Source organism: Etheostoma cragini, chromosome 20 (assembly GCF_013103735.1).
Source record: "Etheostoma cragini isolate CJK2018 chromosome 20, CSU_Ecrag_1.0, whole genome shotgun sequence".
Lineage (NCBI taxonomy): Eukaryota > Metazoa > Chordata > Actinopteri > Perciformes > Percidae > Etheostoma > Etheostoma cragini.
The window spans coordinates 16,401,085-16,425,760 of NC_048426.1; the positions used below are offsets into that span (position 1 = coordinate 16,401,085).

General features: G+C 40.5%; 2 protein-coding genes across 9 annotated transcripts in view; both read right to left on the reverse strand.

Moving 5' to 3' along the window:
- LOC117935564 (pleckstrin homology domain-containing family G member 3) overlaps positions 1-15,222 on the reverse strand; it is a 31,091-nt gene extending 15,869 nt beyond the window's left edge. For 5 of the 6 annotated variants that reach the window (XM_034857785.1, XM_034857782.1, XM_034857784.1 and 2 more), the window contains exons 1-2: positions 14,999-15,222; positions 8,728-8,795 (exon numbers count right to left, since the gene is read on the reverse strand). In XM_034857785.1, the coding sequence (XP_034713676.1) occupies positions 8,728-8,776 (49 nt within the window). In that variant the 5' untranslated portion in view covers positions 8,777-8,795; positions 14,999-15,222. The remainder of the gene's footprint in view (positions 1-8,727; positions 8,796-14,998) is intronic. The other variant, XM_034857783.1, reaches the window with a different exon arrangement.
- Positions 15,223-17,543: 2,321 nt separating this feature from the next.
- On the reverse strand, positions 17,544-24,371 carry spint1a (serine peptidase inhibitor, Kunitz type 1 a). 3 transcript variants are annotated; one of them, XM_034857787.1, is made up of 10 exons: positions 23,578-24,371; positions 23,245-23,402; positions 22,920-23,061; positions 20,923-21,090; positions 20,327-20,374; positions 20,080-20,211; positions 19,911-19,961; positions 19,597-19,767; positions 18,441-18,500; positions 17,544-18,174 (listed from the first exon to the last, which is right to left on the reverse strand). In XM_034857787.1, the coding sequence occupies exons 1-10, from the start codon at positions 23,987-23,989 to the stop codon at positions 17,990-17,992; spliced, it is 1,527 nt and encodes a 508-aa protein (XP_034713678.1). In that variant the 5' UTR covers positions 23,990-24,371; the 3' UTR covers positions 17,544-17,989. The 3 variants fall into 3 exon arrangements, with proteins under 3 accessions (XP_034713678.1, XP_034713679.1, XP_034713681.1); XM_034857788.1 differs by having other exon boundaries at positions 20,080-20,208; positions 23,578-23,989; XM_034857790.1 differs by lacking the exon at positions 20,327-20,374 and having other exon boundaries at positions 20,080-20,208.
- Between the last annotated feature and the right edge of the window lie 305 nt (positions 24,372-24,676).

The following is a 24,676-nucleotide window of genomic DNA, read 5'->3' on the forward strand; positions in this document are numbered from 1 at the left end:
CCCCCCCCCCCCCCCCCCCCCCCCTTCTGGCATCCTCAAACTTTCCATGACTCAGTACTGAGCTCACGAGAGTCTTGATCACACTGAACAACTTGCACCACAAGCCACACCAAGCCGCCCCAACAACACAGTTCCCATGCAAAACCTCACTGGGAGAAACGGATTAGCTGGCAAGCAGAAGCTGACAGTGACAAATCACAGGATTGAGGGTTAAAAGATAATGTATTGGTGAGCTATTACACTCACTACACCACTACGAATCTTAGAACGAGGCATCTGCTTCCTTTCTGTCTTTACATTTGGTTTTTAGCTTTCCCGTGTCTGGCATGTTGAACTCCCTTCCTCCTTCCTTCTTATCCTCACACCAAATATCCTTCTATAATAAAGCTGATATGCTGCAGAATGCAGTCAATGCCAAGGGGGGTTGGAACAGCATAAATCACTTAGTCATCCACACTAGTTTAGTTAATCTATTAATGCTCAGAATTATAACCTAAATCGCATTAAGCACAGCCTAAGAGCCAAAACAAGTCTGTCTGAACTGTACTAAAAAGATAGTGGTAAAGTAGAAATACTATATGAATTATCTTAAGACTTGAGCACACACACTTGACTTCAGCATCAGCTTAGCTTCAGACACAGACTCTACAGGCAGGCATTATCTGTGGCTGATACCACACACACCACAGGCTTAAGAGGAAACCAGCAGTGTTAGACCATGAACTGACATTGTTGAAACAGGTCGTGCAAAGAAATTCAAAAGAACTGGTCAACATTTAGGTCCATGATAAGAAGAGGGCCTGCTCCAGTACGATGTAGTGCAAAGTGTTTCCATTCTGCCTGTCAACGACCTGCTTCTCTGTGACCCCTACACTTCAACAAGCATGTATGGACAGGGAAGAATATGTATCTGTGTGCGTTGTTGTTTTTCACCAGTTATGATGCAGTTCTTTTTTAATCTCCTAAATATTAGGCAACCATTATTGTACAGACAATGTAGAAGTGGAGTGTCTGTTCTTGCTTGGTGCCACAGAGTTTTTTCAGCATCTGCAAACATTAATCACTAATCTCAGAAGGATCTTTAACGACACTGTGCCGTATTGCTATCAGAAACAGATATACAAGTTTTTACTTAAAGAAAGCCTTATTAGGACGTTTTTTATGTTATTTGTTAATGCCATCTAATATTTTAATGTGACGTGATGTATGTCCTGTATTTCTATAGTGTACATTTCTATGTGTCAGCTGTGACATGGTTTGTTTGTTGGCTGTACGATTGTTAAGACGTTGCTGTCTTAAAGTAATTGCCTTAATGATTAACATTGGGAAATGAATGTACATACTAACCTAATGTCTAGTCACATTCAAGCATTTTTCCCTTCAGTGACTGAGACTGATGCAAGCACGGCTCTCTGACTGCTTAAAAGCCACATTTGTTACAATTGACTTTATAGGCAGGCAAAATATTATATATATATCATATAAAGTCAAAATACCAATGATGTTCTGGCAATAACTGCAGATACAAGTCTATAAACACAAAACCACTGTAGCAGTGGCAGTGAGCAGCGTATGCTAGTTTAAACCATCTTTTTTCTACACAACTACCAATTGGCTAAGGCAGTCAAATACCACATTTGCAAAAAAAATACACTTTCAAGCATGTTTTTACAATTCACCTGTCAGTGTTAAATTTGTGTTAACTGACGCGCTAAAAGAATTGAAAGAGTAGACATTTGGACATTTACATAATATAGCACACTGATTACAGCTACAACAGCAGCTAAAACACATGCCGCTAAAAGTCAGATTCACCTGACAAGCAAGCCATCGATTTTTTTCACAGATTACCATTTCACAGTCCGCCACCTTGACAAAACACTCCTTTGTTTCACTACTGCATCAATACAGTTGTTAACTCACAGACATAACCATTAACAAAGTCAAGGCTAGAGAAATAGTGTAGTATTTGGACTACATTTCAGGCAATCTCAAAAACTCACAGTAGTTTTTCAAAAGCCATTTAGACTCCAAAAGAGTCACCAGAAAGACTGCTTAGTGTGTATAGACTGTGTGGTCATTCATGGGTTACATTACATCAGCTGCTTGTGTGTTAACGGATTCCGAATTTTGTTGCTAAATGAAAAATGGTTGGAATTCCATATAAAAACTCCCAACCCCACATTGTAATTTTTTGAATTCCAGTTTCCTGGCCGTTAAGCCAAGGTTAACATTTAAAGACAAAGGCGCGTTGATGCTACAAGCATGACCTTCCCTTCTCATTTGTTGCTTCTATGAATCCAAATGGACAGTGGATCATTTTTAATGCACTGCTGGTGTATGCTAATCCAACAAGTAACCAAATAACTATTTAGGGTTAGTATATTTGTAAAAGTGATTCTACATGTTAAGAAAAAGTCAAATAAAATAGCTTACCCGTACGGGACGTTTACTTGATGGTAAAACCAGAGTGTGAGGGGTATAAATGATAAAGAGATTCAGGTATCCGGCATTGGACGGGTGATTTAGGGTAAATGCTTCTGTTTCATTGCTGACAGCAGACAGGAGACAGGACACTCACCGAGGGGCTCCATGACTAATCTGTCTAGAATTAATAAAGTCTACACTTGCTTCCATTTCAGTCTGAGCTTATCATGTAGTTAACAAAGCAGACTGTTCAAAAACTTGTCCGCTTCTGACATCATGGTTATATGAATGACATGCAGAGCATAATAAAATGGTGCAGAAGGTGAATAGAAACACTGACATAAATGTCCCAGCACCTGGTTATTAAATTTTCTAAAAGGCTACAGACTTATGTACGACTGAGATGATTTGTATCTGTCTGAAGTTATGGGATGACAAAGCATTCTTTTATAAAGAATATGCTCTGGCTTGCGTAAAAACAATGTTAGCATGCTTGACTAATGGCATGAGCTCATACATACTGTAGCTAAGAAACAGTCACTCACACACAGTTCCTACCATAACCTCCAATGCCAGGATTATATACATACATACATACATCATTTCCCAGCTGATTATTACCTCCTTCTCTGGAAACATGATGAGACACAGCATGGAGCTATGACGTTAGTGGTTGACTGCAAAACCCTGTGATGATGCGAGTCCCATTTTATTCATGCAAAACCAGACTCCATTCAAATTCTACCCCAAGCTATAGTCCTCTTTCCTCCAAAGTCTAAAACTGCCCCGTCCACGTACCTGGCTTATCCAACTTTTGCAGACAGTAAAAATATGTTTGTCTACAGTACGTTGAATAGCACACTGTCTACTTGACTTGGTATTTAACAACGTCAGTCAGAAGAAAATGATGGTGTGCGATGGAAAATAAAAAGATGGAATAAAAAAACATCAACAACAAAAGATAATTCCTATCAAGTATAATACCTCTTTTTAAAAATTGTATTTCCTACATTCTTCTAATGTGTCAATCCTCGCATACCTTAAAGTGTATTATTGCCCACTGAAGCGAGAAACCTGAAAGACTTTATCACCTTCTCCAATCCCTCCGTCTCCTGTGACCAATCTTTCAATTCAATAAAGGATGAGTGTGCACTGCAAAGTTAAAGGGGGTCTCCAAGAAAGACACACCTTTATGACTCTTTCACATGAACTTACTGGGTATCCAAGTCAAACTTCTTCTAGATTTGCCTATGAGACTCCAAAATTACCCAGAGCTTGTGCTAAATTTCCTCCTGAGCTGTTTTGCCTGGCAAGTGTCCTTTAGTTTTCTAACCAAATCAGTAGCAAAGAAACAGGAACAACATAGACTATATCAATGTTGAGCATGCAAATGCTTATTCTAAAGCTGCAGGAGTACTTAGTATCAGAAAAGGACTCTCTTTCCACAGGAAAAAAAAGCCATTGATATCAGCATCAGTGTTAAAGGTCTTATGAAATGCTGCTTTTTTTGGATGCTTTTTATGCCTTAGTGGTCCCTTAATACTGTATCTGAAGTTTCTTTCCTGAAATGTAGCCTTGGTGTCGAATTACATCCACTAGAGCCTGTCCCACAATGAGCTTTACTTTGGATGTGCTATTTCTGTGTCTGTAGCTTTAAATGCTATTGAGGTGGAGGGGGGGTGGCCTTGACCAACTGCCATGCTTTGCTTGTTTTAAAGCCATGATGTCTCTCTCTTTCTCATGGGTATGCCAAATTCTCTGCACGGGCAAAGCAGAGAAAGGGGGGGTAACATTTCCCCTTATGAGGTCATAAGGGGGAGATTCAAGATTGGCTCATCTGAGCTTTCCTTTTTTTTTTTTTTTTTTTTTTTCAAAGGCAGAGCAGGATACCCAGGTCTCAGTTTACAGCTATTGCCATTTCTAACCACTGGGGGACCACATGACAGAAACCCAGTTCCTAATTGGCTGATTAGCATATTCATGTTAAAAGGTCCCATGGCAAGCCTTTTACTGAGCATAGAATGCAATAAAAGGAAACTTGGACAGAACATCCCACTGAGAGAAACAAGCCCTTGCCTGCTTAGTAATACTTCACACAGCCACTCCTGGTCGATTCATACTGACTCATGTATCAAAGGTGTGAATTTGAACAAAACGGACAATGAATCACAACTTAAGTAATCTTGTAATATTCCCCATGAAGACACTGGCTTGATTGTACCTGCAACTGGATAAGCTATAATAAATAACATTTTAGTACTCAGTTTCATCATGTTTAGTCATCTGGGAAGAGCATTCCTTGTTTCCTGGATGCCTGGCACTGTCTTGGCAGCTTCATACATTCCTTCAATCCCCTTAGGATAAAAAGAGGTTTTTTACAAGTGTTGTTTATCTACACCAACGTAAGTGTCATGAGTTAGTTTACAACTTTTTGTAACATACACTAGCTTGCTAGCCGATTTTGTAGAGATTCTCAAGGCCATACAGAAAACTTTACCCCCCCCCCCCCCCACCCCCCACACATTAAAGTATGTAACAAGTTGTAAAAATCTAGTTCCTAATTGGCTGATTAGTATGTTCACTCACAAGCAATGACAAAACCCAACTCTTGAGGCGACTGCTAATCTGCTAACTCTATTAGAGCCAAGTGCAGAGTGTGTGACCCTGTTTCCCCTCGGAGAATAAAGATGGAAGAGAATTGTGTTTTGCAATACATCCCAATAAAGCCCTTCCGCCCCTCAAGATCCACTCTGAACTTCCATCGTCAACACCCCTCCACAACCTCCGGCACTCAATTCCTCCCCCGGTGGCTGTTGGGACACAGGGAGTTAGTTTTTACACTGATCCCCTTGGGAAAAACTCCTCCCCACCTGGCAACGGTGAATGGCTGCCCCCCAGGAGGGCAGGAGGTACAAGCACACAAGGTGCCTCAGAGGATTAGGCCCCGAGTTTCACAGACTATTATCAAACAGCACGATCAGAACAGTGGTGACTAGACACAGACAGATGGCCTGGATTGATGTCTCATCCCTTGAAGGAGGAATGAATTTTGGACACGTCAAGGGTTTTCTGCTTTAAAACGTCCTTTAAATGTACAAGTTGGTTTGATTTTCACCTGCCTTTGACGTCAATAGGTGCGGTTAATAATTAGCTTGAAGGTTGGTAAATAAACCGCGTGGACAACAGAGGCTGAGTACACACATGCAAACTGAACCTGCATTCCACACAGACAGTCAAGGTCAAAACGCTCTACTGGGAAGCTCTGGGGAAATTCTGATGTTTAAAAGTGAAACTAACTGGGTTTTGTGTAGTCTACAAATCTCACTCATTTACTTAACATCAGGATTCTTTTGGAAAACTTTTTATATTCCTAAAATGCTCGTGTAAAAGTTTTACTCTCAGACCAGACAGGAACATTACAGCAAAATACTCAGGAAAGCTACTACAAAATGAAAGAATCAACATTTACATGTTTGTGGATTGAACCTTTTGACATAAACCAATTTAAAACAGGAAGTGTAAAAGGACAAAATCCTTTCACCGGCATTAAAGAAGACATGTTTCAGAAAAGCAGGCATTAAAGTTCCAATAGGACAAAACTCCTCAAAAAGCTCAAATGTAATCCTGTATACCTCGCCTTTGCTGGACCCTTGCCTTTAAAAGATCCAGCTGTGCCAGCTAACCTCAGTGCATAGGCATGTGATGATCCACTTAGGAAACTCCTCCATAAACAAGCCCCCTTTAAAGAGCCCTTTAGGCACTTGCACACAGCCAGCTTTGGATCCAAACAAAACTCACATTTCCTCTGGACAGCACACACCATCTGTGCCCCGAGGTGTGAGTCAATTGTAAACTTCACCACCAATTTGATAGTCTACAACCAAACTATCCACCTGTTAACACCTCTCTGCGGAGTCCACACAGGCTGGTGGCAAGGACAGCTGTGTGAATTGTGGAAGTTCAGGGTGGAACACTTAATTCACTTCACAGTAAGCCGTTTATCACATGGAGTGCAATAAAGGGTGTGATGTCTCTCCTGTAGTTTAAACCTTTATTAACACCTACTGTACACAGCAGTCAAATAAGGAATTTGACAGCTTGCTTTGGTACTTACTTCCTTGTTTGTTATGTGCATTTACTAAATAGAGTAGGGATGGGATTTTGTTATTGTACAATAAATTCCAAGACACAACAGCATTAATGACATAAACCATCTACAATAACATGTAATTAACATGATTAAGCCAGCAATGTGTTTAGCATTACATCTGCAGTGTCACTAAAATATTCTAATGCACTGCATGCCTGTCTACAAAACGTCAACTGAATGTTAAGTGTTGTGAGGAAGCTGATAGAGAGTTTTATTGATTCAAATGACTTTCTAAGAGGCCATCTAAAAGGAGACACCCAAAGCAGGGAGCCTGTAACTAATGTGGGTAATCCACTGGAAGAACTCTATAGGAGGAATGCCATTATACAAGGCTGTAAAATCATTTACATGGAACTACACTCTTTTGTTCAGACTAGGGAAACTAAACCAAACAATGGAATTAAATACAATGAGTAGATGTGGAATTCTATCACAATATAGGCTAGGTTACATAATTATTTAAATTGACTTTCGCAACACTAGTAAGATGTGGACAAAGAGGATGAGGGGGTGTTGGGAGTGTGACTTCAAAACTTGAACAGGAGTTGCTGCTGGCTAACCTGAGGCTGCCTGTGAGTAATGCTACAGGCGATTAAGCAGAAAGAGAGTTCCAGTCCAGGAGCTCCATTGACAAGCCCACTCAGAGACGCAGCCATCCCTGCCATCATACATCTATATCCACACAACTCTATGCCCACTGGTCTGGAAAAGCTGCAGTGAATGGAGATGATCCGTCCGTCCCCCAGAATCCCTTTAAAGCTGTACATTCTGCACACACAGCTACATTCCTGCCTGGGGTTAAGTAGGTCAGAGGGAACTCTTATCTTTGAAAGAGATGCTTCATGCTGCCTCAGGTCTGTTGATGCCTGGCTGAGCTACTGTCATTGGATTGACAGGCCAGACTTTTTAACCTAAAATATTTCTCATGTGGTGTTGAAAGTTTAGCTTGGGTGGACATTATGATGGGTATTATGTAAGTTCCTGTCATACAATTATTTTGGAAAAGGAATTCAAAGTGCAGAATAACAAAAGAAAGTAATGCATGATAAAGCTTAGCACCATTCAAAGCCTGCTGGTGGTGAAAATGATCAACATGGCTTATTTCCACTTAAAAACTCTTTGCACCTTTAGAAGAATTGGATCTGGATAGGCTTCCCAACCTTTTATTGTTTCCCTTGACCAGACAGAGGGGCTTTCCTATCACCATGTGCATTCCTCCTGCCTGTTCACCACATCCACTCATCACCTCACACACAGATAGCGTATTAGCACCAGCCCTGCCCCTTAATTACCATCCATCCATCCACAGCAGGAGGGGTAAGGCCAGTCACACTTTAACTCAAACAAAACCATTCCAAAAAAATGGTTCAACTGCAAGTGGGTGTTCTGTCATGCCAAAGTCATTTCACAATGGATATGTGAGCTGCAAAATGAGCTTTGAGAATGTTTAGTCGGTGCAGAGTAGACTTTTGAGGAAAATGGAGACACACATTTTCGTGAGGGTGGCACACGTCTCCCCCAGCCAAAAACCTCCAAAAGGGACAGGCGCAGAGGAAAATGGGAACAATTGACACACTGGTATTCTTCAGCCAAAGTGGAAGCCAAGCGCCAAATGTGTTCAGTAGAGAAGAGCAGAGGCGTGGGGGGGGGGGGGGGGGCATAGCAGGCAAACAGATACAAAGAGGCCCTGTGTTAATGTTGGGGCTCTGTGACTGAAGATAATGAACACTAAAATAATATATAATTTCAGTGACCCCAACATTAAAGGTCAGCGCCGCTGGTTGGACCAACCATCTTGGCTGTCGGGGATTCTGACACATTCTGGTTTGATGTGTGAGTTTTCAGGGGTTTCAGCTATATGAACGGGGTTGGCTGAGCTCCACAACCAAACAAAGACTCTTTCTGCTAGTCTGGACTGTAGGTGGGGAGCTCACTGCTTTCTCAGCTGAAGCTTCTAAATTTCCTCTATTCCTCAATTTTTGCCACTTACCTCCGTACTTCTTTGTTATGTTAGTACACTGTCCAGGGTAACCAGATATACCATTAAGAATAATCCTACTTATTAAAACTCCATGTTATAAGACTGTTCAATTCATATGCAGCAATTACCAGAGCACGGGTCATACTCAATATCATTGCATTGATCTTACCTTCCCCCATTGGGCCCTGGTGGAGAGCACACTGGGACCCCTCTGGCATGGCACTCAGGCCTCTGAAGCTGACAAAACAAAACATGAAGGGTCAAACAGAATTCAGGCACTTCATGTCAGGGTTTACAGTATATCTAATGGTACCGTTTTTCATTAGTGGTGAGTTCTTGTTTAAGAAATAAAACTGTGTTTCTTTACTTTGTGATAGTCTTTTTAAGTGTGCTTTCTCACTGAAGGCATTAAGTCTATTTAGGTCTTATATAAAAAGGAAATTCTTCCCATTCCCCTGCTCTGTGCCGGCTCAGCCACTTGCTAAAATATTGAAAAGCTGGGACTGAGGTATGAACAGTGGAGGCAACTGTGACATGAGTTAATGCTAATCGTAGAGAAAGGGCAGGACACCCATGGACACCCAGGAGACTTAGAAGCTACAAAGTAAATGTTATTTGAGAACCTCAATGACTGCCATTTGACCTATATAAATATCAATTAGGCATCTTTAATTAAATTGCTTTACAAAAAGAAAGGTGACCACTACAAATATGAGTGTTTGCTACATGAAATTACTGAAAAATGAATCCGGTGAACCCAACAACATGTTATATAAGCCTTCCTTGTTTATTAGTGTTACAAATAAATCCATGTCACATCAAAACAAAACTCTCATTATCACAGTAACTGTCCAGTGAGATTACAGGTTCACCCCCTGGTGGCATGGATTTTTCTAATCACTCATGCCAGGCTGCGGTGCCGTTAATGATGAGGTGTGTCCCCTAAGAGCCACTGTGCTGCCAGCTTCTCACATCACTGCCTCACTCTGGCTCCTTATAACAAATTAACATGGAAGACATGTGTGCATGAGAACTCTTCTCGCTGCGATTCCTGGTGAGCCTCCGGCCTTTTAAACATCACATTCTTAGGCCAGCTAGATCAGAGGAGTAGGAATTCTTCAGGGATTAGGATGGGCATTGTTCATAGTGCGGTTCCTGGCCACTGTGCCGAGCTGACAGCCAGGCCAACCGAGGCAAAACCGAGACCACTGCCAGGAGCTTCGCCAATTAAGATGTGCAGGAATGCAAGGAGGAAAGCCACAGCACTAGATCCACACATTAAGATTACTGCTTCACTGTAGGGTCCCTGGCAGCTGCAGGCCGGACTCAAGTGGAGCTTTGACAAGAAATTGAAGAGCTAATACACTATTATTATTATTATTATTATTATTGTTTGTTCACCCTACAGCAAAGCACCAGGGAATATAGCAATACAATATGTTCAATACATACACCGTATCAAAATGACACGTACGTTTTTTTTTGGACTGATAAGCCAACTAGGTGTAAAAATTGTGGCGTTTTTGAGGATTAGCAGCACAGTGGTGCACTGTTTTGATGAGTGTTTCCTCTTTTTTATCTAATGAACATGCAAAAGGACACACATGCAAGCACAAAGGCACATGGTTAACAGGATACACATTTATTTTGATGGTTATATCATATTCCACTGATAAACAGTTGGTGTCAAAAGTGACGAGTCCTACGTCTCTATTTTAATCTGTTGTGCCTTCAACATGGATCTGACTGAAATCAGTCATTTTGTTGCATTTTTTAAAGCAAAGAAACGGAGATTTGCGCTTAGTCAATGCAGTGCTGCTACAGTGACATTCTCCAGTAATAAAGCCTCATCAAACAGCCTTTGACCGATTGATTTTCAAGTGGGAGGGGGTTAGAATGTGTACCCTGCAGGAGTAGTATTCATGTTGAGGGTCATGCTTCGAACTTGTCTCAGTAAACAGTGAATTGATCAAATCTTGTTAATCCCACCTACTATGACCTCTTAGCTAACCCCGCTTAAAGACCAAAACTATGCTAATCGGTCTTTGGTCAATGAGAGGCTAGACTAGAAATACTGGGCTCAAAAACTAGATGTGCTGTAGACGTCTGGGTCTTAAAAGTGTTTTTCCTATGTCTTATCAAAGGCTGTCAATAGGTGTAGGAAATGGTTTGGGTGTAGAAAGTGAAAATGTCTAGCAGGACACGCTAAAGCTGTCTAACCCACAATCCTAACACATCTGGACAGAATTCAACAATTGTAACTCATTAACTTTCACCTCTTGTTTGCTGACATTTGGCAATTCCAAAACCTTGTTTTCCTAGGGAAGGGGCATGGTCAAATTTCAATCCTAAAGAAAACACTATACAGGCTTAACATTCATGCCAAGCTGGACACCTGTGCTTGAACTAGTTGCTAGCTGCATTTCACCCAAATGGATAGCATTCGGTTCCCACAGCTGATGACTGCATGAACCTCCTGCATGGGAATCTGCAACGTGCCCCATAATTGGAGACAGATGCTACCAGAGCCAATCTGATGGTTATTAAAAGACAGACCTGCCATAGATCACTTCTTCAGTCCTTGTTCATCTAATTGCCAAGCATGACACTGATCCAGGCAGTCAAAGCCTGAATTCCTTCCTTTAAAATACAGCAAACAGATAATTAAGGGGGCAGATGCTGGTTAAGATACAGCACTCATGCAAATAAAGAGAACATTTATACTGAGTCATCACAACGCAAATGTGTTAAAAGCCTCACTATGAGAAAATACGCAACAACAAACATATACCTTGAACCAAGGCCGCGGGCCTAACTTGTCAAAAGAAAAGGATCCTTGGGGAGGTGTAACAACTATCTGGAGCATTTTTTTTAACCGGTCATAGTCTGTCAAGGTTATGAGAGAAGTGAAACCACTGAACATGTTTACAAAAGAAGCCAAAGGAAACCAAGACTTCTGCTCTGGGAGTGACAAGCTACTTTGTTGGTTTCTTCGAGAGTTATATTGGGCACAGACAAGTCAGTGAGGATGTGAAATGCTATTCAACCAAATAAAGCTTTATTGGATGCCAAGCTTGCTGACAATTAATGGACTGAGCTTACATTCAAATCACCAAAGAAAACTCCCGTCCGCCACCAGCTGCCCTACTGCAAACTGATGATGCTCACAACTAATTACATACAGTTTTGATCCAGCATCTAAATCAAGAAAGAGAACTTTATCAACCTTTTGCGCAACAATTAACAGCACAGTTTGTTTTTTCCTTGAGCGGAGCAAATAGATGGGAGGAAAAACAGCCAAAAATAGTCCAGAGAATTCTGGCTGCACTCCTCTCTCACAGTCGGAGACCTACCGGATCACGTTGCATTCACCGTCTGCCCCAACTAGGCCCACGGGAATCTGGACGTATGACATAAGCCCCCTGGGATGTCTGAAGTCAGAGACGGTGGTACGGGTTTCTTTTATACACCATCAGTCATGGATGTTTATCTTCAGAACATTTAAAACTCAAACCTGACATGACAGGACAGAGGTCCAGGGTCCTGCAGGCTGACTGAGACAGTCTATATTTTTTCAGCACTGATGCCATGTTTAACTTGCAAGACCTCTTTCTCACCCTGTAACCCCGTCTACTCAGGCAGAAAATATATCCCTTGATAAACAACCTTTCTGTTAGTACCCTCTTTCACACATTATTCCTGCCATTTGTCCCCTGACACAGAGTCCTTAAGTCACAGCTTTTCATTCACTGGGGGAAACAATAACTGGGGGAAACAAACCCTCACGGTCACTCTTCACCTCAATCAAATTCACAGCTTTCACAAAAGCACTGCCCTAACCAAAAGCACTGCCCGTAACTTCCCACACACACACACACACAACATATGAGCCTCTTATTTTAGTCTGCTGCATCTGTGAGCATGCAGATGGGGGGATAAGGGATCCTTCCCAATGAACACCCACAGGGCACTTGTGAGGAGATTTGTCCATATGGTGCACGTTCATCCTGGCCAAAATAGCCCTTAATGGTGGAATAATCATTCCCTGCTGTGCTGAAAAAGAAGAAATAGCAATTTTCACCTTCTCATATGTGACCTATAACCACAGAATGCGTACCTGGAAAGTAAAGTTGGCAAGTTCCATCTTAATTTGCAAATGACAAGTGAAGATTTCCGGTTCTTTAAAATGATAAATGGTCGACGACGAGAGGGAAAGCAGTCCTCCATAATGTTCTCCAGTGTTTGGAGGGAAGAGTTGAAGACTGCTGGGTAAAATAAGACAGCAAGTCTACAAATAGAATTGGAGAGTACCCATTTAAAGGTGCATTACACCACATCTGCAGGCAAACAGCTCCTGTGTGCCATTGTGGGGGCTTGTGAACACTGTAATAACAGAAACAGTGTCTGGCATGCTTTATCACTTATGGCGCACACTCTTCACTTTCAAACACACAAAGTTGTCAGATCTTGTTTAAAGTAGACACTCTCACAATGTAATCCGAGCAGTAAAGCAGGAACTTTATGGTCATATAATATCCAAATCAGAATCGCTTTATTCGCCAAATGAACAATGTACACAGGGATTTGACTTGATACGATGCAGAAAACTAGGAAAGTTTAAATGTTAAGGTACACAGACCACTCAACCGGTATATGACAAATACTGAATGTGACTTAGGAAAAACGTTCAAAAAGCAGGTCCTTTGTTCTGTTCAATGTTTTTATTGATTTTTCATTGCAATTACAACCTTTGACCCCACCGTCCCTGGCCATAACTACATGTCTCTCCAAACCTCTTTTGTACTCTTACAACTTAAAAACAAAAGGAAACAATATGACACATCCGCACACAGAACAATGGCACCTCCAGTAAATGAAGCAGGTTTTGGTCTCCAAAGATGATACTAGAGATGTTCCAATACCAGTATTGGTATTGCCTCCAATACTGCCTAAAACGATGGTATCTATCGTACTGGAGTGTATGCACCGAGCCAATACCACGTAATAAAGCCCTAAAGAAAATCGACGTTAAAAGTACTTTATTTATTTTATTTTCTCCATTATAACTAACCATCAAACTGGATAATTAAAGAAAGTTCTGTGGCATTCGTTGTTTGTGTTTGTTCATGTTTTACAAAGAGTTTAACCTGAGCCAGACCGACAACAAAGATAGAAAGAATATCACATCTATACAGGGATAGTAGTATACAGCTGTTAAAACATAAAACATGACAAACTGATATCGGATCAGTATCTTGCGTATCGGCCGATACGCAAGTTCAGGTATCAGAATCAGTATCGGGAAGCAAAAAAATGGTGTCAGACCATCTCTAGATGAAACCACCTCTGTATTCTGCAGCTCTGCTCATTTTATCACAGCTGCAACATACCAAGACTAGGAAAGAAGGAATAAAGTGCCAACTCTGAAATCCAAGACACACTTGGTCTGTTTCCTGTCTGGACCACCTGGAAGAGAGCGCTGTTTGTCGCATTAAGGCAACATTTATCCAAAATGATGTTGAGACTTATTGTCTGAAAGGTCAAGTGAGGGCAAAAGGAGTAAAAGATGGAACTTTTCACTGGCAACTGATTGATTATTGTGCCCCATTCTTTTTCAACAGCTGGTGGGGAGAGTCATTGACCTATGAACAGCCTGCATTTGAAACCTCACTATGTCTCACTGGGGTGCTCATTAAAAAAAAAACAATTAGCTTTTGTTTCCCCGCCATAGGGGGGGAAACGAGATGCAGAGAAAGAGGAAATAACAAATGATTCAACGGCAGCATGGAAGTTGGTTTGTCTCACAAGTTAAATGTGACATCAATGCTTGTGTGGAAAAATCTCATCCTCTTAAAAAAATAAAAAAAGTAGTCTCCAGCAGCTGATCAAAGCTCACCCAACTGAAAGTGTTTTGTTTCCAAGACAAACACTACTTATCTGACAGAAACTGCCCCCCTCCAGGGCTGCAGTATATATTGGAGGTTGGGTAACTATATGAAGCAAAACTGACCTAAAATATGTATGAAATATCTGCATTTAATGCACAAAAAGTTGATGGGGTTCAGGTTGAGGTGTAACATAACTCCAAAACGTGGCTTGCACATAAGCACAAATGCACGCATGCAGATGTTGCATAGCTAGGTTTCTGTAGCAATTGTATTACGTTAGTTTGTTTAGCTGAAATGGAGCATTGCTAAGGTGGTCAACTCGATCCACCCCTTGTTCATTAGTTTAAACGACAGTGAGACGCGGCTGACAAAGCTAATAACATGTTTAACGTTAGTTTGTTTTTTATAACAGCCATCAAAACCACAAATTCAATAACTACAGAATAACTACAGAAGAGGAATCATTTTTACATACCGTTAGCTTAACTGACATCATAGCTAAGTTAACGTTGAGCTAAGATTTGGTAAAGTTGTCAAAAGCAGTTCACGTACCAAATTCGACAACGTCTTTCCTCCCGTCAACTTTTGTCCTCAGTAAAACTTTCCTCTGCACTTTCTTGATGAAAATCTTAAAATTACTCCACTGTTTTTTCCCCCCACATGTTAAAAGCGACTCAGAGAGACACACACGTCCCAGCGCAGGTCTTCAGCTTGTACTGACTGCAGTCCATCTACCAAACAAACACTGTCGCATGCATCTTTGAAGAACTGCAAGAACTGATGCTGCCTTCAATGCCTGTCGGAAATATAGTATCTACAATTTGGTAGTGAACCGTGAACGCAAGTGAACACCAAATCAAGAAGACGTGAATTTCCGCTTTCTGGTTCTGACTTATCTCAACTGCAAATAGTAAAACATGCAACATGTGTATTTTATTGCCCAATGTTGCATATTGACCCTCCAAGTTAATTAAGTAACTGCTGTTGCTACAAGACACATTTTGTTGATTAGTTCACATTTGTCACTTCCCAACAAATATACACAAATAGGTACCTTAAAATAAACACCAAAGGCGTTTTACGTTTTTCTGAAAAAAGTTGTTTTCAAAAAGGCAAGAAGGTTCACCGGTCTTGAGAGATTCTAATTTACGAGGATTACTTAAATGTAACATGAAACAGCTTGTTTTTGACAGACCAGTGTCTGGTGTTCCCACATCTGAACATCTGGTCCGCATAGTTCGGTAACTTCTTTCAGTAGGAGGTCGTTTAAAAAGGAGGGAAACAAACGTGTGAATGCGTTCTTCTATTAAAGTATCATTACTTCCACTCATGGAAGAATACATGGAAACCAATGAAAGGCTTGTGAAAGGACATGACAAATTGTAACCCTGCCAATTACATTCAAGACGGTCAGGTCATTTGACTGGGGGGCTCACAAAGCATGGCTTCAGTGAATCAATTGGGTGGATGCTAATTTATGTGTAGTTGATTAAATAGAGAGATGCGCTTTTGGTTTGCACAACCCCCTCTATGCTCTTATATAGGGTGCCTGTGAAAAACAACACGCTGGACGAGTTTATTGAAAGAGATAATACAATACTTGAAAATCCAGCTCTTATTGTCATACAAACAGACTCTTGCAGAATTAATTCTCTCCAGTGTGCAGCATTATTGCCTTAAATTGCCCTATTCTATTGCTTCTTTAAAAGACACATTTTAAAATCAAAGAAATAGTTTGTGTAACTTGTAGTGATCTGATTAACTGCACAATTCTGCTTAGTTCAATATCTAATGAGCCCATGGCGTCATCTGGTGGTAACAAAGAGCAATGTCTCTGTCCCATGTGTAGGTCACACTGGATTATTATTCTAGAGAAGGACACTATTTATTTCCAATTATCTGATAAAATATTTGGAAAAATATTCTCAAAACTTTAAGGAAAAAAGTTCAGTTCAGGACGATTTCTTATTTCGAGACAACACAACTCTATAGACGAATGTGTTGTATTGTGGGAAAACATCATAATAGATCACAGTGGATGTGATCATTATGTGACTGTAGCTTAAGGTTTAAAATGAGTTCAACTTGTGTTGTGTGGAATAAACTCACATATTAGACCCCCTTGTTGTGTCCTAAGAGGCTAGAGTTTAAACCGCACCTGTGGTTTAGTCTAAATCTATTTTATTTACCAAATCTATTTTAAACCAGATTGCAGTGTCCTGTAGAGATCACCTAACTAGATGTCACTGTATCCAAGGCTAAACTTTAAACTGCTGTGGCTGTGCTCTAGATACAGTCATGGTGTAACAAAAGGAAAATTTCTGCAGCATAAATCCTTTGAATAATCTTAATTGATCACACATGGTGAAAGTTCAGATATGGCAGGACACTAAATAGACAGAAGTATTATTGTAGGCACTGAATGGTCTATATTTTTATGATTGCATACTGGAAAAGCTACACGTGGCATTACTGAAGTTCACCCTAAAATTAAAATGATAAATATGTAAGTATTTGTCCTATGAGAAGCTTGGATTGGATAGATGTATCATAGTTAAAAAGGGGAATTGGCTTCTGAGGGAGGTTACTAGAAAGTCAAGACAATACAAGTTCTTTTGGAATTAGTACATTTATTTAGCATAAACATCATGATACTGCTACAGTTATAGAAACCTATATAAAGGTCATATGTACAAAGATGTGAAGGTAAATATAACAGCCAGGCTGCTTTATAAAAAAGGTACCAATAAGCATTATATAATGTATGCATTATGCTCGTTCTAAAAACACTTAAAAAATCATTGAGAAAATAATTTTAAGTAAAATATGTCCTCAAAATTTTAAGATTATTTAAAACATTATGCATGCATGTGTAATTGGATGTAACAATGGTTTTAAAAAGAGGATAAAAAAACATCTGACAAGAGTGAAAAAGGTGGTGGACTTTGGGAAGTTGAAGGGATCACCACATGACACATGACATTACATACAACCTCAGTTTTAAGACGACGCGAGGGGATCTCTGACTTTTACTTTGAAGTAACGGACCAATGTGGACCTGGTGACAATTATGATCTAACTTTTTAACTGACTTTTATTTTAAAGAGACCTATTCACTAACGACTATCATATTGTTTAATGAAAGCAAATACAACAAAGTAAAATACATTTAGGAATATAAGCTGATCCAATAATATCCATTTATCATATACCTCCAAACTAATGACAATCCTTCCCTGTTAACCAGAGTACACACAGATAACCAACAATCTCTTTTAACAGGCCACTGTATTGAAAAAAAAGCTAAAAATCAAAATACATCACATTTTATCATTGAAGACATTCTAGTTGTGCCTTCTATGTGCATTACCCTAAATACATCCAGAAATGGACCAAATAAAAAGAGTTCCCCTCCAGCATTTAAACTTTGTCAACGGACATTGTCTCCTCTCTCGTTAATGAGTTTGTTCAATTTACAACACAGCTCTGGCAACCAATGTCATTCACCACCAGGACGCGGGTCGAAAGGTGAGGACAGAGGGGTCAGATGGGCTTGGTGGTGCTGTTGTAGACCAGACGCTCTCTGTCCTCCAAGCTGACTGGGGCGGTGTTGACGGGCACACGGTGGTGCTGTGAAGACTTCTTCTTTCCCTTCATGAGGCAGTACACCAGGATGACTAGTAGGACAAAGATGGCCACACCCAGGAGGGCAGCTATCGCTACAATACCTGTTAAATAAAAATATCTTATTTTAGTCATTTTAAAGACCCTACATGGAAGGCTGCAAAGCTGAAACAGCAGGTAACAAAATCAAATGCTGCTCTCAGCAACTCAGCGAACGGAAAAAAGTGGGCAGGAAGAGGATGGTGCTTCGACAACATCACTGAACAGCAATAAACAGGAAGTCAATGCTGATGGAGCTGCATCGTTTTTTTAAAGTATGCTGTATTTTTAACCTTTTAGTCTAGACTGAAAAATTAAAAGGTTATCATACCTGTGTTGCCTTGAGACATTTTGTTTGTAAATGACTCCTTTCTTGAAAATAGGTCCTTTTCTAAAATACAAAAAAAGACAGAACGTGGCTTTAGACTTTATGTGCTACATAACATCCGACACACATCTGCCCTCTGTTATGAGGGGGAATTAAACCTGCAATAACACATTTCTTGGCCACTTGTGGGCAGCTGTGAACACAAAACTTGCATCACTTTTAAAAGAGTACTCCCATCAATTTAGCTTTATAAACCGAAACATTGTCAAACTCATGGTGGACAATTGTCTTTTCTTCTTCTTTTTTTTTTAATCAAAAATCAATGCAGCAGAGCCAGAAATATTTTCTTGTATTTCTTATTTAAATTTCTTCTTCCTTGTCCAAATACATACTTTTCCTCTGAGATTCAGGTATGTTTTCTGACTCTATCGGCTAAATAATTTGCAGGAATGCTTTTACCAACCAGTTGCTAAAACTGTCAGTGTCTGCCCAGTGACTGAAAACAGACAATGTGACTGGTAAATCAAACAGTTCTGTCTGTTTTCCTCCATGTAGTCATTTGTTCAATTAGATTAAAGCAGTTTAAACTTCTTAAAGCATATTTCCTTTGCAATATCATGTCCTTGGAGCAGCATCACTTAAAAAACAAGTGACTAACCAATTACATTTGTTTGTAGTAGTTTCATATCAGTTTTGTACATTAACATAAAAGCAGACCTTCCTGATAGATTACTTATTCTGAGTTTAGATTTACATTTTACCCAGTTCACAGTTTTGTGTCCGAGTTGTCAACGGTTCCCCCTGGGCCCCCACAGGTCATAGTTGATTAGAAAACAATGTGAGAAAACAGCCTGAGGCAGTGGAATGTGCTGGCACCACTTAGACAGCAGTAGAAAAAAATGACAACCTAAACATAAACACTGCATCAACAAAAAAATAAATAACAAAAAAGAATGAGTGGAAAATGGACTGGCTGGAGAATGAGTGTGGGGAAAAGATACATTCTTCATGTGCCTCATATGTGGCCTCGCACCAGTGTGTCTGTATAAAAGATGTCCGGGATGTGTGGTATTCTGCTTATTTTACCAGCACAGATAGGATGTCAATTTACCAGGACAGGATATCTGTAAAATGACACTTAACATTGATAATAACCCACCTGTTACCCCGTGGCAAACTCTCATACACTGCTCATTCGATTCAAATCGGTTCTCATTTCCATTGCAGCCACCGTAGTTGAAACGGAAGCAATCCTTTTGGAGGGGACTGTAGTACCATTTGGTGTAACTGTCCCTGCAGCTTCCTGTGTCAGGCACCTCTGTGCAGCGCACTGTGTACGACAGAAACTTTATTAACAGAGTATCAAAAAGAAAACGGGGGCGTGTTTTTTTCAATTACAATACATTCACAAATCATCGTGCCCAAAAGGTTTGAAAAGCGCACAAAAAATAAAGAATGAAAGTTCAAAATCACCTTTTTGTTCATCAACTGGAATCTGCAGCAGAATCCGAAATTTGTTTTCCACTAATAAGCACACAGGACATAATTGAAGTTAGCCTTTTGTTCATGGAAACATTTTATCAGTGTATATTTGTATGGGCCTGTATGAAAATGAAGCCCAGTTTGCATAGTCACTGCTTACAGTCCTCGCACTTCTGCTCATCTGAGCCGTCGCTACATTGTGGAGATTTGTCACACTCCAGAGCCCGATCCAGACAGCAGCCGTTCGCACAGGTGAATTCCTCTGATTTACACGGAGCATTACATCTTTCTTCTGGGACACACACACACACATACAAATTGCCACTTGCAATATCAATCGTTTAATGAAGTTGAGAAAATTGTGTCAGGAGCTACAATACGTAGTATTTCTAGCAGATTTCACCTACCTTGAGGGACGGTGATTGGCAAACCTCTACCGCCTTTACTTTTTTTTTCTGAAAAAGGAAGAAGAAAAAAATGTACACAATGACGTAGAGGTAGTCTGATACCCCGCACCAAACCAAAATATCTTGTTTTTGTACAGATTAAACAAACAAGATATAACATGTGCCTGTAGGAGTTTTAGAGATGTAGATAGGCATTTTGTAACCGTCGGATATAGCCAGGCTTGTAATTTCAGGTTCTCTCTCTGAATATTTGTGTTAGATAACTGCTGCTGATGATATTAATGCCACTATTAGCTGGATTTGAACATTTGTGATCTTGGAAACCCCCAGTAGGATCAAAAAGACACTGTAGCAGACGACAATGCATGCTGTTACCCCAGTGAGATCCTTGTGAAAGCAACACATAGCCCAAACCAATATTCACCATGATCCTAACATTTTTCAAGAAAAAAAAACCCTAGGCATCAACAAAAAGGGGACTATAGTCAAACAGAAATTTAACATGCTGCCAGTTACCTTAATATGATATATCTGTGACCAAATAAAACGTCACACCACATAAAAACTTCAAGTATAAAAGCTGATAACACAGATACCTGAGCCAGCACAGGCATTGGTGCACTCCTCCTTTGAGAGATAGTTGTTGAGATTCTCCCTGCAGCCCCCAAATTTGAACTCCTCACACTTCTCGGAGGCTGCATTATAATGCCAGCGAGGGAAGGAACCGCGACACGGTCCAATTTTCATTGGAACCATACAGTGGTCTGGAGGGATACAAAATAAAGCATTATGTTTGACAAGGCCGTAAGCATTAAGTGAACACATAGCCAGGTGTAGAATAGCAATGTATTCGCCTATCAATATATTGGGAGTCCCCCCAATATATATTTTGATTACTGCCTTGATGTGCCCCACTGTTTGCTTAACAATTAATTATAGTTGTTTGACTTTAAAACTGCTTCTATCACTTTAAGAAGTATTAAGTTTGAAAGTTAATGATTTATCCCCCCCCCGCTTTAAAAAAGAATCAGTTCAGTGAAGTGAGAAATAGCACTAACACTCACACCAAGGCTTACTAATGGTGAAACATAGTTGACATGATCAAAGTTGTCTTATGTACGGCACACGTATCAGTTCAAAGGCTGGAAAATGCTGCTTTTGTTGTTTGTCCTCGCTTCCTGCTTTCGGTGTCTTGGCTCATGAGTAGACAGACGCATAATTGCACATGAAACTGTCCTCCATTGAGAAAGGCAACTCAGAAAAATAGACGGTGTGTTGTGTAGCTAGACAGTGAGGTTAGAACATGTGATGTAGGTTGTCTGCATGTGGTTGATGATAGATATCACCAGAGTGCTCACGCACACTATAGCCATTTCAAGAAATGATTCAAGGAACTGGAACTGTTCTCATGTATTCATGACCAATTGCCATCTCAGATGGGTTTAGTTGGTATACAATCTATTCATTATTGTGGTGTTAAAGTGGCAGCATTGTCATGTAGTCACTGCCATACTCAGTCTTATTCCACTGAAGCACATTCTTCACACTATTTAGGACACAAGCTCTTAATCTCTAACTGAGCAGCTGAATGGTTAAAAGTCTTTACTTGTCCTTAAGTTTACAATCAACCCACAAGCTGCAAATACAGCCACAAGTTGAGTACTTTTAAATCAATATAGAAGAGGATTACACAGGTGGCTGAAATCTTGTTTGTGTAACCCACGCTGTAACCAGACTGACGTGTTTTGTTGAGTCAGGGGTGGTGAGAGTGGGATGGTACTAAGAGAGCAGTAAAAAAACCACATAAACACACTTCCTTTTTTCTGAAGTAACAAAACGTGCCAAGAGAACCTTACTGCGGCTTTCTCTGAAGTGTTTAAAGGGAAGTGACGGGGTATTATCACGTGACAAAAAGAGATATCATTTACCAAACTGCTATTTCCATATTTCTGTTTTTTATGATAAATATATTTCCAATTTGACTGTACCAAGATCCAAATCTAGTCTAACCAACATGGGCTTTCTTTATCACTCTATCTCCATTCTGTTATGTCATTCAGTCCACAGGAATTAGGCAAGCATGTCATAACAGGTTTGGCAATCAACTAACACCGAATGGCTCATGCATTTGAAAAGCCAAACAATGGGTTAAGTTCCTTGGAATTGAAAAACAAAAACAAAAGAAAACTCAGCGGGTCCAGAAATTGCGATTTTGATATTTAATTGTTTAACGAAAAAAATATCACCACTCACTTCAAATAAAAGGGGAAAGACTTATGGAAATTAAGAATTTGCTTAGAAAATGTAAGCACCAGAGGGTATCATGTCCCAACATTAAACACAAGTTGGGCAACTCTGAATAAGCCAAATGAAATGTCAGCAAACACAGTGGAAACACAACTGCTGTTTATTACTGAAACGCCACCATTTCTTCAGACAAATTGAGTCTATATTTGCAGAGAAACTAATGTTGTCAAAGCTTTGGCATACAGGACCAACATGTCTTCCAGGCATTGCAAGAAAACTTGAATGAATAATGTCCTGTATAAATTAATAAATTCAGATGATGCTGGGGCTCAGTCTTGATACTCACGCTCGGACTGCTCAGGAGTTAGGACCAGGACGGTGACCTTGGTTGAGTCTGACTGGCCGATGGTGTCTGTGACGGTCAGCTGGAATTTGTACACCCCAGATGTCAGATTGGACACCATAATCTGGTCATCAAAGGTTGTTTTCTACAAGGCACGGAAAGAGAGTGTTTGTATCTTTTATTATCTACAAATGTGACCAGTAGACCAAAAAAAAAAAAAAAAGTGGACATTGGAAGGGAATATCAGACACCGGATTACTAATCCGGTGTTTCAAATACTTAAAGATTTTAGGCAACATCAGTTTTGCAGCGAAGTCTCTTCACTCACCTGAATGACTGCGTACTGATATCCGGTGAGCATTTGCCACTGGTAGGACACAATCCCATTGTCATCTTTGCTCTGTATGCCGTTCAGTGTCAAAGTGTCCTGAGGCTGGACCACTCGGTCCTGGCCTCCGTTGGCCACTGGCGGACGGTCTAGATCATCTGGAGAGAGAACATGAGATATAGGATATTTGGGATAAAAGGGTGAGGGCCCCTCTTGATAATCTCACCCACATGGGGGGCCCAAACTGCGACATGCATCTCTACGTTGAGCTTTTTGATAAAAACACATGCCATGCAAATTGTAGGCCTTATGTTGATAGAGTTTTGGTCTTACCTGGGGGGGCATCCACTTTAAGATAACTCTCATAAACGGAGTCCAGGATATAAGTCATGTATCCTTGCTTTCTGACAAAACGGCAGGCGTATTTCTTTTTGTAGAGACAATCAAAGAGAAAGCAAGAGCTGATCAAGCCTTCTGCGGCTCCTCTCTCCATGAAGGCGACGTTGCACTTCGGCTCTTTACAGCAGGCGCTCACGCAGTCCTTGTATCGATCCAGTTTCGGCGACGAAATAAACGTCGCTCCGTCTTTCACTGAATCGTCGGCATCGAGGACAAAATCCTCCCGACCTTCCTTGAATTGCTCTAAGCATGCCTGGCCCGACTCCTGGCCAGAAGTGGAGTCTAAAAGTAACACTAAAAGCACGAGCGCAGACGCTCCCAATTGTCCAACAAGGAATGAATTCATTTTTAAAATCCTGTACAGATTTCCACACAAACGAAATCCAGAAATCACCTGCTACGACAGTACCGAAATAAAAAAAATAAAAAACTTTACCAATCAGGCTATTTAAAACAGGCAACTTCTTCGACGAGTGTTTAGGCCGCAAATGAGGCAAACACACTTTGCGTCTTCTCACAAATCAACCTTAAGCTCCTGACTTCCTGCTCTGACCCCAGAAATTGTTCAACTTCCACAAACGCTCTCAAGGCGGATCTGTTCGTCTGATCCTTTCCAACGCTGAAACTCTCAGGAAATATTCAACAGTTTGATGTCGAAGAATACCTGAGCGATCGACGACATTGCCCAGGTGACTCACCTGAGAGATACAGGAAGTGAAATTCCACCCCTGAGATGCCACTCCCTTCTGGTTTTACTGGGGCGCCAAACAAAACAAGGACAGAGACTATGTGTGTATGTGACACTTGGAGACATGTCCGACATTGTAATTTTTCACATTGTGATAGGGAGATATGGCCTTTAATAGAGAGGGCTGAACTGACCTGCTTTCGCTGGCAATTTCAGACCATGTAGGCCACAGTTGGCTATGTTTTTTCTTTTTCTTTTTTGTTTATCTCTGATATGGTCTACATGTCATGCCCTTCAGAACCCTGGTTTACAAAAAACTTTGTATTTGTTTGCCCTCTAAAATAG